Below are 14,775 nucleotides of genomic sequence, written 5' to 3' on the forward strand. Positions count from 1 at the left end.
AGCTACAGAGAAACCCTATCTTGGAAACAAAACAAAGCAAAAAAAAGTGTGCACCACCACAGTCAGCTCTGAAATAAGTGGTATTTTTTGTTTGTTTGTTTGTTTGTTTTGCTTTGTTTTTTAAAATTTACTTTTATTTTATGTGCATTGGTGTTTTGCCTGCATGCACATCTGTGTGAGGATGTTGTATTCCCTGAAACTGGAGTTAGAGACAGTTACCATGTGAGTACTGGGAATTGAATCCGGGTCCTCTGGAAAAGCAGTTAGTGCTCCTAACCACTAAGTCATTTCTCCAGCCCCTAGTGATTGCATCAGCTTGATTTCTTAGAAACCTTCAAACATGGTTTTATAATTATCTTTCCCTTTTATCTTCACAACTGTATGGGCCAGAATAGGAGGGGACACAAGGAACTCAAGGGTTAAAAGTCTTTTAATTGTTTTTATTATTTTGAGTTATATGTATGTATGTTTCTAGGTACATGCACATGAGTGCAGGCGCCCACCTAGGCCAGAGGTGTCAGATTCCACTGAGGCTGAAACACCCGTGAGCTGCCCAGATGGATGCTGCCCAGCATGGGTGCTGGGGAATGCAGCTGGGTCCTCTGCAGAAGCAGTAGGAGCTCTTAGCACTGAGCCATTTCTCCAGCCTCACAAAATTCTTTTTTTTTTTTCTTACTTCCCCCCATCAGTTATTTTATCTCCACAATAAATAGATGAGAAGATCACACAATTAAGATTAGTTGGTTGGCTGGGTGTGGTGATGCAAGCCTTTAATCCCAGCACTTAAGAGGCAGAAGCAGGTGGATCTATACTTGCTCAAGGCCTGTCTAGTCTACATATCAAGTTCCAGGCCAACCAGGGTACACATAAGACCCTGCCTCAAATTAAATACACGGACAGACAGACAGATAAATGGATAAGTATTTCCCATTAAGGACTGAATAAATGGTGCAGCAGTTAAGAGCAGTGGCACCCACATGGCATCTCACAACTATCTTTTTGTAAATCAAGTCCCAGGGGATCCAACACCCTCTTCTGGCTTCCATGCACTGTAGGCACATACATACTAGTAGACAAAACTCATAAAATAATTAAAATTAGAACAAGATCATGAGAATTAGTTGATTTTTTTTGTTTGTGAAATATTTATTTCATTTTCTAATATTTAACTTTTTTTTTTTTTTAAACAGGGTATCACTATGTAGTTCTAGCTAGCCTGGAACTTATTGCAAGGACCAGATGGGCCTCAAACTCAAGAGAGATCCACCTGCTTCTACCTCCCAAGTGCTGGGATTGAAAGTATGTCCCACCATACTCAGCCTTGAATTTTTAGAGAAATTAATGCTTTGAATAGCCTTCTATGATTTATCACTCAACCCACTAATAAGCTGAGTATGGAGGCTTATACTTCTTATCCTACCATTTGGGAAGCTGAGGCAAGAAAACTGCCTTGAGTTTGAATTAGCCTAACCACATAGTGAGTTCCAGGGCAGCTGGGCTACACTGGGAGACCCTGTCTCCAAATCAAACTAATAGATAAATGGGAGGTTTTAAGTCTCTTTAACACAAGAAAAAGTCAAACGGAGAAGGAAATAGAAGAAGATGAGCATTAAGGACAAACAGACTGAAAACCGAGTATTTGTGTGGCTGTTACCTTTCCCACGAAGAAGACAATAAGTGGCCTGGAGTTCTGAGACTTCTTGAGAGGAAGGTCTTTTGCCTGTGGCTGCTATCCAGAGTCTTCCTCTGTGAGGTGTATACCAGGATCTGCCCTCCACCCTTAAACAAATAAAAACTTAATGAGAAGGATCTAAAAAAATTCTAGTTTCCTTGAAGATCCCATAATATACAGCAGCAAATCCTACAGCAAATTATTCAATTGGACCAAGAGATCTAAGGAAGATATCTCATCAAGAGGGAGTCTTTTGTAAGCAATACTTCTCCCACAATGCCTTTCCCTTACAGTTGAACTGAACTCTGTCCTCTCCTGCCCTCACCATTATCAGTCATTTCGCTCAACTCCAACTTGTCATCTGATCTCTGTAATTCAGATCTGGAACTGCTACTTGTCTTTGGGATTTCTATAACCCAAAGTTTATAATCATTACATTTATTTATTTTGTAGGGAGGGCACATATGAGACATGGCATTTGTATGGAAGCTAGAGGACAACTTGGAGAAGTTGGTTCTCTTCTCCACTATGAGTTCAGGGGATCAAACTTATATTATCGGGGGCCAGATATGGTGGCTCACACCATTAATCCCAGCACTTGAGAGACAGACGCAGCCTGGTTTACATAGTGACTTCTGGGCCAAGCAGAGAAATCTAGCAAGACCCTATTTGTATGTTTGTATATCTATGTGTGTATATGCCACATATGCCCTCAAAGACCCAAAAAAGATCAGATTCAACAGAGATCTCTGAGCCATCTGAATTTTGTTTTGGGATCTTGCCTCCTAAGTGCTGGGATTAAAAAAGGTGTGAAGCATCCACCACTTGGTCCCAATCTCATTCTTAAAACAGGAAATAAAGCTATAATTTTTTTCTTTCTTAGTTTTCCAATACAGATTAGTTAAAAGAGTGCCAGATACAATGTGAGTAATCATTATGGGGAATGAACAAATGCATGTTTTCCCTCTGGCCAAATAACCTGAGTTGCTGGGAAAATGGTCCCTCAATTGTGAAAGAACCACCCACTGACTCCCACCAGTTAGTGATTATGTGAGAGATGCTGCTCATCCCATTTTTTGAGGGAGAAAAGACGAATAACATAGAACTAAAACAGGAAGGAAACCAAAGCATTCTGACTCTGGAAGCTGAGGAGTGTATGCTGTCCCATCTCCTACTTTGGAAAAGGAAGAAAGCAAACAGGAAGTGAGTGAGAATACACAAGGGAGGGCTTGGGTGTCCCAGAAGAGAAGCAGATTCATGTTTCTCTGTATTGATAGCACTACACACACCAAAGCAAGAAAGTATGACTTTCAGCAGAGGAAAATGCCTGGTGTATCTTAGTAAATAAAGGAGGGAAATGACAGTTAACAGCTAAACCCGTACAAATGACAATTTCTAAACGTTAATAAAGTTTCTTCCCAATAAGTAGAGAAACAACTGAAGCTTAGAGTGCATGAACATTTGGAAAACCTGAAGTCTAGTTTTGTAATTCAGATCAATCAAGCTTAACTTTGTCTGCCTCAGTATCTACAGTTGAAAACTGTAAAGTACTAGTCTGGGCTATACAGCCACTCCTTCAGAAACTAAAATTCTATTTTAAAGAGTATATGCTGAGCCGGGCATTGGTGGCGCACACCTTTAATCCCAGCACTCAGGAGGCAGAGGCAGGCAGATCTCTGTGAGTTTGAGGCCAGCCTGGTCTCCAGAGCGAGTGCCAGGAAAGGCTCCAAAGCTACACAAGAGAAATCCTGTCTCATAAAACAAAAATAAAAACAAAAACAAAAGTATATACTGATATGTATGTATATATTTTATCAATCACACACATATATGGGATATATATGTTAGGACACTGTCAGCATATAAAATTCTAGAAGAGGAAGGGAAAAATGAGCATGTAGTATAAATGGTAAATGAAATAAAAAACCCAAACAAAATATATAACATGATCTCACTAACTACCAATTCACATAGGAAAACACAATGGAAATAACAGAGTTTCTCTGTGTAGTCTTGGCTGTCCTGGAACTCACTCTGTAGACTAGAGTGGCCTCAAACTCACAAGAGATCCACCTGCCTCTGCTTCCTGAGTGCTGGAATTAAAGGCGTGGGTCACTACTGCCGGGCTGTGTCACCATACTTAGCTCTGTGTAAAGTTATATGCACTGAACAATATTATAAGTCACCAGTAGATAGATACAAAGGAGTACCAATCCATAATTCTAAATCAAAAATATTATCACTCTAAGACTTTGACTTTCAATTCTTTTGAAAAGGTAAGAATTGCAACTCTTACCTTTTAATCCCTCTGACAAGCAGAGACGCCCAGGGCTGATGCATAGAGAGGCACCAGCCACCATCAAAGCCTTCCTGGAATTCCTGGTCCTGGATTCGCAGCTGGTGCTGATGTAAACCAAGTTCTAGTCTCCGTCCTGCTGAGAGTGAAGTCTTCTTCTGTGGGGCTGACCCAGTGTTGTCTACCCACTGCATAGGAAAGAACACCACACAAAACAGAAATAGAGTTTTGATGACAAATGAACGAACTTGGGGAAGGTGAACCAAAGCCATTAATGGTAAAAAGGAATCTCATAAGTGCCATTTTTTCTTTTTTTTAAAGATTTAATTTATTTTATGTACACTGGTGTTTTGTCTGAATTCCTGTCTGCATGAGGGCATTACATACCCTGGAAATGTAGTTACAGACAGTTGTGAGCTGCCATGTGGGTACTGGGAATTGAACCCAGGTCCTCTGGAAATGCAGCCAGTGCTCTTAACCGCTAAGGCATCTCTCTAGCCCTCTATCTATCTATCTATCTATCTATCTATCTATCTATCTATCTATCTATCATTTTGAGAAAAGGTTTCATGTAACTTAGGCTTGCCTTGAACTTGATATGTGGCAGAGAATGAACTTGAATAGTAATACTGATTCTCATGCTGCCATCTCCCAAATGAGGGGATTACAAATTTGTGCCATTGCTCATGGCGCTTTTAGGGGGAGTGGGGAGGATTTTTTTGTTTTTTTGGGACAGGGTTTCTCTGTGAAACAGTCCTGACTGTCCCAGAACTTTTTTTTTTTTTTAAATTATCTCTAAATCAACAACAAAAAGGGTAGAAATGTTATAAATTCTTAGGAGTACCAAACATGGGAACAATATTGCATTATTTTATTTGTTTTTTAAGATAGAGTCTCACTATGTAACTCCATCTGACCTGGTTACTATGTAAACCATGTTAGCCTTGAACTCAGAGATGACTAGCCCAAGTGCTAAAACTAAAGGTGGAATCACCAAATACTGCTATTGTTTTTCTTACTCTTTTTTTTTTTTTTTTCAAATTGCATTTCACTCATGCATTTTGGGGATGGAGTGGGGTATGCATGCCACAACACCCATATGGATGTCACAGGACAACCTATAAAAGTAGGTGTTCTCAAGTCCTCAGGCGTATAGCCAAGCACCTTTATCTGCTGAACCATCAACCTAGCCTACAAGGTCCCATCTTTTTTTTTTTAAATTATAGAACAAACTTTTTTATTTATTTAATTATTTGTTTGTTTGTTTATTATAGATACAGTTTTCTGCATGCATATGTTCTTGGATACCAGAAGAGAGCACAAGATCTCATTATAGATAGCTGTGAGCTACCATGTGGTTGCCGGGAATTGAACTCAGGACCTCTGGAAAAACAGCCAGTGCTTTTAACCTCTGAGTTATCTCTCCAGCCCCCCACAATGTCCCATCTTAAAGGACAAATACAATGCTGAAGTCTCTACAATTCTACCTTTCTCTAGAAAATACATAACAACCAAGACAAAGTTATTACAATAGTTATTTTAATTATTTTTACTTTATACTTATTAATGATCTATGTTTGATTCTGGATAATTTTCCAGGAAGAGTTCAACATTTTGGTCCATAATTCTTCATGTGATATTTTAGAGTCTCATATTGGTACCATAAAAAGGTAAACAATAATTACAGACAAAAAAAAAAGTTAAACAGTGGGCTGGAGAGATGGCTCAGTGTTTAAGAGCACTGGTTGCTCTTCCAGAGGACTCGGGTTCAATTCCCAGTACCCACATGGCAGCTCACAAATGTTGGTAATTCCAGTTCCAGAGATCTGACACCTTCATCCCAAAGCACATAAAATGAAGTTTGTTTGTTATTTTTTTTAAAGAGCCAATAAAGGCATTAAAAAAAAAAAAAAAGATAAACCGATGCTGTTGGAGTAGCAGTTCTGACCATTGATTGTATGAAATATTCTATTACTCAGAAATAAACAACTTGTGTCCTAAAAAGGAAGGTAGAACACTACTTACTGTAAATAAGGTTCTCACTCTATATGTTAACAGAGAATTACAGGTAATTCAATTCAATTAGAGGCTGTAGGCAATTGTAGAGACTAACAAGTTTTGGAAATAAAGAAGGATGGCTAATGTTTTTTTCAAAGTAAGATAACCAATGACTCCAAAATCCTTTTCCCTCACCCAATGCTGGAGATTAAATTCAGGGCCTCATACATAGCCAAGCACTCTACTACTGAGCTATACTGAGTACACTCCCAGGCCCTAAAACCACAGTCATTATGTACTGCCTCAAGATGTAAGGTGGGAAGTAATAGAGGAGGTACTCAGCTTGTAGCTTACACACATATATGCACACATGTGATGCACATACACATCAGCCCTACACATGCAAACATATACACAGTTGCATATACCATAACTAGAAACACACAAAATACATCAGACTCCATTAAAATATTTAAATGATAATATTTAGAAGATAACAGATCATCTTACCAGAAATGTTATAATAAAAATTAGAAAAAATATTGGGCAAGAGTAAGTGTTGTGGGCATGTTGAGAGGAAATTGGTATCTAAAGGTCTAAGAAACAGATATACTTGAAAGGAAAACTATTTGGGGTCAAAACTGTCTCAGAATCAGTTAGAAAAAATATTCACTAACCTGGGGAGGGCTCTGGTACAGGTTGGGATTTACCAGAACTCCCAAAGGCTCTTCAGAGGATCTATCCAATGTCATCAGCGGCTGATTCAAAGTTCCATTGGCAATGGCCTGTATTGTCTCATCTAGTCTGTGGTAACAAATCAAAAGGAAGCAATAATTGGTAATCTTCTATACTCAGTGTCCAAACTTACCATATGCAACCCTTTAGTGATAAATTGGAATTGAAAGTTTTATTTGTGGACATAGACAACCTTCCCTGCTCCCAACTCCACCTTCTTTCTCTTTGTACCAAGAATTCTAAGGAAAACAGACAGGGCACATTACTCTTTCATCTATTTAACAAGAACAACAACATGCCAGGATTAGAAAAGATGCCTAGCAATAGCCTGACCCAGAGAAGAGGATTCTAAAACAACCAACTCATCTACTAAATGAACCATAGTTATTCTGCCTACTGGTTCCCTTTCCACTCCTCCATGCTAATGTGAACTCTATCCTTGCTTCAAGACACAAAAACATTCTGTTTCTGCTTTTGGGGGGTTTTTGTTTTGTTTTGTTTTTTAAGATCTATGATTTTCTCTATGTGATGGTGCAAGCCTTTATTCTCAGAACTCAGGAGATAGAGGCAGGTAGATCTCTGTGAGTTTAAGACCAGCCATGCCTACATAATGAGTTCCAGGACAGCCAGAACTACATAGAAGAGACACTGTCTCAAACAAACAAACAAACAAACAAAACAATGTACATATTTTTGTGTCTGTGTATAATTGTACATGTAGATGCCATGTGAAACCAAAGATATTGGACTTCCTGGAGATGGAGTTACAGGTGGTTGTGAGTCACCCAAGAGTGCTGAGAGCTGAACTTGGGTCTTCTGCAAGAACAACATAGTCTCTTACCCACTGAGACATTTCATGTTCAACACTCTGAGTTCTAACACTCAGAAGTTTTAAGGAGGCCCCTTACTTGTCCAACATGCAGTGCTTACTTTTTTTTTTTTTTTATGACAGGGTTCTCTGTGTAACAGCTCTAGCTGTCCTGGAACTCACTCTGTAGACCAGGCTGGCCTCGAACTCACAGAGAGCAGCCTGCCTCTGCCTCCAGAGTGCCGGGATTAAAGGCGTGCACCAGCCTAAAACAAGTATTCCTCTCCTCTTTAAACTAATATTTTTAGAGCACAAATTTACTAGCATAAACTAAAGCAAAGAACTATGAATAAACATTATTACAAACATTATTTTTTATGTGTTAGAATGGCATTTTTTTGGTTGTTGTTTTAAATTTTGAGATAAGGTCTTGTGGTGGTTTGAATAAGAATGACCCCCATAGGCTTATATGTTTGAATGTTTAGTCACCATGAAATAGAACTCTTTGAAAGGCTTAGAGGGATTAGGAGGTATGGCCTTCTTGGGGAAAGTGTGTCACTGTACTTGAGCTTTTTAAAGTTTCAAAAATCCATGCCAGGCCTATCCTCTCTCTGTGTCTTTGGGTCAGGATGTAGCCCTCAGCTACTGCTCCAGCATCACACCTGACTGCATGTGGTCATGCTCCTCACCATGATAATAATGAGCTAAACTTTCAAAATTGTAATCGAGCCCCCAATTAAATGCTTTCTTTATAAGAATGGCCTTGATCATGGTGTCTCTTCACAGCAACAGAACATTTACTATGACAGAAGGTGATACCAGGAGTGGGGTATTAATGTGATTCATGGCCTGACCATGACGTTTGTTGTAGGAATATGGAAGACTTTGGGGCTTTAGACTAGGAGAGAAATTTAATGCTTTAAGTGAGACTTACTGGGCCATCCTAGCAGGAGCATGGAAGACAGTGGTGCTGAGGATAATGTAGATTATGACAGCCCAGCTCAAGAGGTTTCAAAGAGGAAAGAATATTAGTAAGTAACCTAGAGATCATTCTTGTGATATTTTGGCAAAGAATGTGGCCTAGACTTCATGAGACCCTGTCACAAACAAAACAAAACACAACAAAAACTAACAAAACCCCCCAAACAGAACAAAATAAATGTAACAAAACTGAAACTGGGCATGGTGTTACACACCTGTAATCTTTTTTTTTTTAATTTTTAATTTTTTAATCTTTTTTTAAAGATTTTATTTATTTATTATGTATACAATTACTGCATGCATGCTTGCACACCAGAAAAGGGCACCAGATCTCATTACAGATGGTTGTGAGCCATGTGGTTGCTGGGAATCGAACTCAGGACCTCTGGAAGAACAGTCAGTGCTCTTAACCTCTGAGCCATCTCTCCAGCCCCACACCTGTAATCTTAACACTTAAGACGCTGAGGCAGGAGGATCAACATCAGTTTGAAGCCAGCCAGGGATACACAGTAAGGTCCAAGTCAGGCCAGGTTACATTGTGAAACCCAGTCTCAAAATAACAACAGGGGCTTGACAAATGGCACTGAGGTTAAGAGCACTTTCTGTTCTTACACATGACCTGGGTTGGTTCCCAGCACCTACATGGAGTTTGACAACTGTAACTCAGTTGTAGGTGAAGAAATGCCCTCTTCTGGCCTCTGCAGACACCATGTATGCATGTGGTACACATAAAGCATGCAAGCATAAAATGAAAATAAACTTTTTAGCAGTAGGCAACTTGTCAGGATGGAGAGGTTTCTTTCTGTTTTGCTTTGTTTTTGAGACAGGTCTCTCTGTATAGCCCTGGCTGTCTCAGAACTTACTCTGTAGACCAGGCTGGCCTTGAACACAGAGATTCACCTGTCTCTGCCTCTCTAGTACTAGGATTAAAGGCATGTACCATCACCAGCTGGCAATGGAGAGATTTCTTAAAGAGTTAGAGAAGAACATTATCTGAATAACTTTCAAAACCAATAATTACACTATGTAAATACCACATTCCAAAGTGGGGAGGGAATTAGTTTTTCTGACGTATTAATTTCAAAGTTCAAAGAACGGGAAAAAAGAGCAAGTTGTTACATTTCATCAAAGCCAAATATTTTTTAATTTTTTTATTTTATTTCTCTCTTTCTCTCTGTCTCTGTCTCCCTCTGTGTGTGTGTGTGTGTGTGTGTGTGTGTGTGTGTGTGTGTGTGTGAGTGTGGGCATGTGTGTGCCATGACATACTTGTAGAGGTCAAAGGACAACTTTTGGGGTTCAGTTTTCTCCTTTCACTGTTGGTTCTGTGTTCTGGAGATTGAACTCAGGTTATTAGACCTGAATGACAAGTACCTTCTCTAGTAAGCCATCTGACTAGCTCTATACCAATCCGTCTCACTGGCTCTCTCAACTTTTAAAATTGAACCAAATTTGATAAGCCAATACACATACACTTACAAAAACAGAGAGTGTGTGTGTGTGTATGCTTTCTTTTTCTTCTTTAAGACGGGGTTTCTCTGTAGCCCTGGTTGTCTTGGAACTCATTTGATAGAGCAGATTGTCCTTGAACTCACAGAAATCTACCTACTGGGATTAAAGGCATGTGCCATCACTATCCAGCCCTTATTTTTATTTTTTTGAGACAAGGCTTTGCTATGTAGCCCAGGCTGGCCGGGTGGGATCCTCCTGTTATGCCCTCTGAGTGCTGAGATTACAATTGTGTACTATCATGTCCCACTAAATCCACTGATTTAGTTTAGCTTACTATCACAGTGTAGTTTGGTAGAGATTTAACCTATAACTTTTCCAAAGTGGTGTTAATCATCTCAACATCATATATGAAATCCTTTCCTTACAGCTTAAAAATGTTAGTTTTGTTTTCATTTCACTCATTTATTATTATTTCTCTGTGTATGTACAGCTAAGGACTGAATGATGGTCTTACACATATTGGATAATCGATCTACTACTGAGCTACATACATGCTCATTCCAAGCCAATGTTAACGTTAGTCATTATCAATTTCACACACATATCTGCATACACTCAAACACAAATACACAAAGTAGACATATTAGTTTCTTTCTGGATCATGCATTTCATCAAAATATCCTGTGTGTATATATCTGTGTGCACACTCTCAAATGAACATGTGCATGTAAAGGCCAGAAGTCCATGTGGGCTGTTATCCTCAATTACTCTCCATCTTATTTTTTGAGACAGGGTCTCCCACTGAACCTGGAACCTCACTATTTGACTAGGTTGGCTGGCTGGGGAGCTTAAGGTGTCCTCCTGTCTCTGCCTACACAGCTATGGGTTAACAGGAGTATCACCATGCCCAATTTTGTTTGTTTGTCTGGTTTTTGGTTTTTTTAATGCAGGTTCTAGGGAACAAACTAAGATCCTTTTCTTTGTTATCAAGCACTTTACCAACTAAGTATCATTTCTGCATGCCTTACTAATTTATTCTATTGTATAACTGTACTTTTTTGGTGGTGCTGTTGTTTTAGGTCTTTGTTTTATCAGAGAGAGTAATACACAGCTCAGGCTAGCCTCAAACTCACTACTTGACCTCGAACACCTGATCTTGTCTTATCTTCTCAAAGTGCTAGGATTATATATCTGCACCAATGTGCATGGTTTCATGCTTCATTCTGAAAATCTTCAGCTACTCCATATATTTTCAGTTCTAAATTAACAATTATTATTTTCTATTTTATTTTTATTTTTTTGAAGTGCTGGGGATCAAGCTGAGGATACTAGGCAAATGCTATACTATTTTGCTATAATCCTAGCCTCAAACATTTTACTTATTTACTTTTTTGTGGTGCTAGGGTTTATTATTATTATTATTATTATTATTGTTATTATTATTATTATTATTTTGGTTTTTCGAGACAGGGTTTCTCTGTGTAGCTTTGGAGCCTATCCTGGCACTCGCTCTGTAGACCAGGCTGGCCTCGAACTCACAGAGATCCACCTGCCTCTGCCTCCCGAGTGCTGGGATTAAAGGTGTGTGCCACCAACGCCCAGCTGGGTTTATTATTTTTGTTCTTACTTTTTTTCCTTTTTTTGTGAAACAGGGCCTTGTTATATAGCTCAGATTGACCTGTAACTCAGTATATAGCCCAGGCTAGCCTCATAGTGTATATCCTGTGACTTTAGTCTCTCAAGTGCCATGATTACAAGCATATGCCGTCATACAGAATTCCATCATTATAAAAATTGTGTGTATGTGTGTGTGTGTGTGGTACCTAGGTTGATCTATAGCTTTGTGCATGCCAGACAACTGAGATATATTTCCAGTCCATCATCATTATTAGCATTATTTTTTAATTTTGTGTGTGAGAATGTGCACGCATGCATGTAGCATATTTGTGAAGATCAGAGGACAACTTTCAGATCTGGCTCCCTCCCTCTACCATGCGGGTCCCCGAGATCAAACTCAGGTTATAGGCTTAGCAAGCAGGGACCTTTATCTGCCGAGCTAACTTGTGTGCCCTCCACCATTTTTATTCCTTTATTTTTATCTTTGTGTATATGATGTGTGCATATGAGATGTATACATGCATGTGTGTGAAAGTATGGGCAGATCTGTGTCATAGTATATGTATGGAGGTCAGAGGTTGATGATCCTCACCTTCTGCCCTGGTTTAGACAAGTTCTCTTTGCTGTTTGCCACTGCATACACCAGGCTAACTGGCCTGTGAGCTTCTGTCTCCTATGTTGCCATAGGAACAATGAGATGACAGATATGTGGTACTGCATAATGGCTTCAAACAGGTTGTGAGGATGTGAACTCTGGTCCTAAGACTGGGCAGCAAGAGCTTTACACACTGGGTTACCATCATAGTTATTATTATTACTATTTGTTTTTTATTGTTATTATTTTCAAGACAAGGTTTCTTTTTTTTGTGTGGCTCTGGCTGTATAGCTCTGGAACTCACTCTATAGACTAGGCTGGCCTCAAACTCACAGGGATCCACCTGCCTCTGCCTCTGACTGCTGGGATTAAAGTTGTTACGACCATCACCACCCAGGCATCATTACTTTTTTTTTTTTTTAAGATTTATTTATTTATCATGTACAGTGTCCTGTCTGCATGTATGCCTGCAGACCAGAAGAGGGCACCAGATCTCACTACAGATGATTGTGAGCCATCTTGCGGTTGCTGGGAATTGAACTCAAGACCTTTGTAAGAGCAGCCAGTGCTCTTAACCTGAGTGTTATGTTCCTTCTCGTGACTCCTAGGACCTCCCAAACATGCCTCTTTACTCTCTTCCAGCTTCACGTGATCATGATTGCAGTCACATTCTAAGTGGTGGTTCAGTGTTAGCCTCCACTGCTAGGCTGTTAACTACTCTAAGGCAAGGGTTGCAGTTCTGTTACTGCCCATCAGGGAAACCGAACTGGGAAGAAACTGGGAAGGATCACAGTGACAGATGTCAAAGAGTAATTAATTTTTAAGTACTTCCTCCTTTAGATAACAGGCCCAAACATTCACAATCATTACAAGATTTGAAAATCATTCTGAACTCAGGCCCAGATGGGCTAGGAGATGAGATTGGTTTTAGGAGCAGCAGATTATGAGGATCTTAACAGCAAAACTCAATACCACAAGCCCAGAACTCGGCCCAGAAAAAAAAAAAAAGGGGGGGGGGACCATTTGTCATGTGTACCCAGCAGGGCCAGCAGCCTCCACCACATCCAGTGGCAGGAATGTCAACATCATTACTTTTTAAATAAACAAAACAGCAGATACATTAGAGGGAAACCCTGCCCCTCTTCTCAGACTCCACCAGAGGCTTAACACTTACCTGCTGTGATACTCTGCCAGTGGATTTTCATCTTCTAGGATCTTCCGCCCTGCAAAGTCAATGGTGACTTTCTTAGAGAGTCGTGAGGCATGTCGGAGTTCTCTCAGCTCCTCCTCTCGTTTCTGCAGAGTTTCCCGCTCAACTTTGGACAGCCACTGGTTAGAATCACTAGCAAAGTAATCTGACTCATCATCAATGACTTGTGTCCTTCGGATACTGGGCAGAAAAAAAAAAATAACACACAGCAAGTAGGTCATGTGTTGCAAATATGGACTAATTACTAACTTTTGCTATTGTAGAGGCCCTGTCTCAACTATGAAAGGCCAGAATGTTCTCAAGTCAGGCTAAGCTCTTCCTGACTTGAAGTTGCAGTGTATATCTTATGTCTACTGCAAGGTTCAGTTCTGCTCCTAGAGCTAATCTCATCCTCAGGCAGTGGAAGACATACCACCATAATCCACTGTCCTTTCTTTCTGACAAGTCCATTCATCTTCCAGCTCTCCAAGCTGTGGATCACATCTTGCACCTGATAAGCGGGATGTACCCTGGTTTTGTCAGATACCAGTTGTTATTCCAGTAATTTACTCACTATCCTACCCCTTCTAAAATTCACTGAGGTCTGGTTTATTCCTGATAGACCCATCTGTCTGCTGGTGTCAGCCCCTTAGCTTAATTATTAACACTTAGGACTCTTTATTCATCTACTACTGTAACAGTTTCTATATCCCTCCTCCTCAATCTACACTTCATTAGCACATGGCCCAAGTTCTAAGATCATAATGACAAGAAACTTGACAGCTGGAAGGAATTCTGACAATTTAACCTTCCTGTCATTCTACAGAAAACAAACTTGGTGCTCACAGAAATTGATTACACCAAAGTCATAAACTTTGTTTGTCCATAATTACAAATTAGTGAAGCACATAAGGATAAGGAAGACAATTATATTACATTCATATTCAGGGTACAAAATGATTTTGTATTAAAAGATTTGGTACAGGCCTTGACATGAACAGTCTGATGTGTACTCATCTCCACTCCCCACTAATAAAATTTTAAAATATTATATATATTTGCCCTGACAGAAGAAATCATGGTGAATAAAAGACTGGAAGTGACTGTGTTACAGAGTGAGCTCTTTGAGGTAAGAGTTCTGGGCTCTTCCTAGAGCTGGAAATACAAATTTTTGTTTCTATAATTTATTTAACTTTATTTTGTGTGCATTGGTGTGAAGATGTCAGATTCCCTGGACTGGAGTTATAGACAGCAGTGAACTGCCATGTGGGTGCTGGGATTGAACCTGGGTCCTCTGAAAGAGCACCCAGTGCTCTTAACTGCTGAGCCATCTCTCTAAGCCCCGGAAATACAAGTTTTAAAAAACGGTTGCTGAGGAGGCTCAGGCAGGCGGATCTCTGTGAGTTCGAGGCCAGCCTGGTCTACAGAGCAAGTG

At 39.8% G+C, this 14,775-nt stretch overlaps 1 protein-coding gene across 3 annotated transcripts in view; it reads right to left on the bottom strand.

The window, feature by feature from the left end:
* Trip4 (thyroid hormone receptor interactor 4) overlaps positions 1-14,775 on the bottom strand; it is a 57,910-nt gene that overhangs the window by 26,377 nt on the left and 16,758 nt on the right. For all 3 annotated transcript variants that reach the window (XM_027411310.2, XM_027411309.2, XM_035443778.1), the window contains exons 7-10: positions 13,326-13,541; positions 6,644-6,770; positions 3,969-4,156; positions 1,655-1,779 (exon numbers count right to left, since the gene is read on the bottom strand). In XM_027411310.2, coding sequence (XP_027267111.1) covers positions 1,655-1,779; positions 3,969-4,156; positions 6,644-6,770; positions 13,326-13,541 — 656 coding nt within the window. The remainder of the gene's footprint in view (positions 1-1,654; positions 1,780-3,968; positions 4,157-6,643; positions 6,771-13,325; positions 13,542-14,775) is intronic.

The sequence above is a fragment of the Cricetulus griseus genome, chromosome 4 (assembly GCF_003668045.3).
Source record: "Cricetulus griseus strain 17A/GY chromosome 4, alternate assembly CriGri-PICRH-1.0, whole genome shotgun sequence".
Taxonomy (NCBI): domain Eukaryota; kingdom Metazoa; phylum Chordata; class Mammalia; order Rodentia; family Cricetidae; genus Cricetulus; species Cricetulus griseus.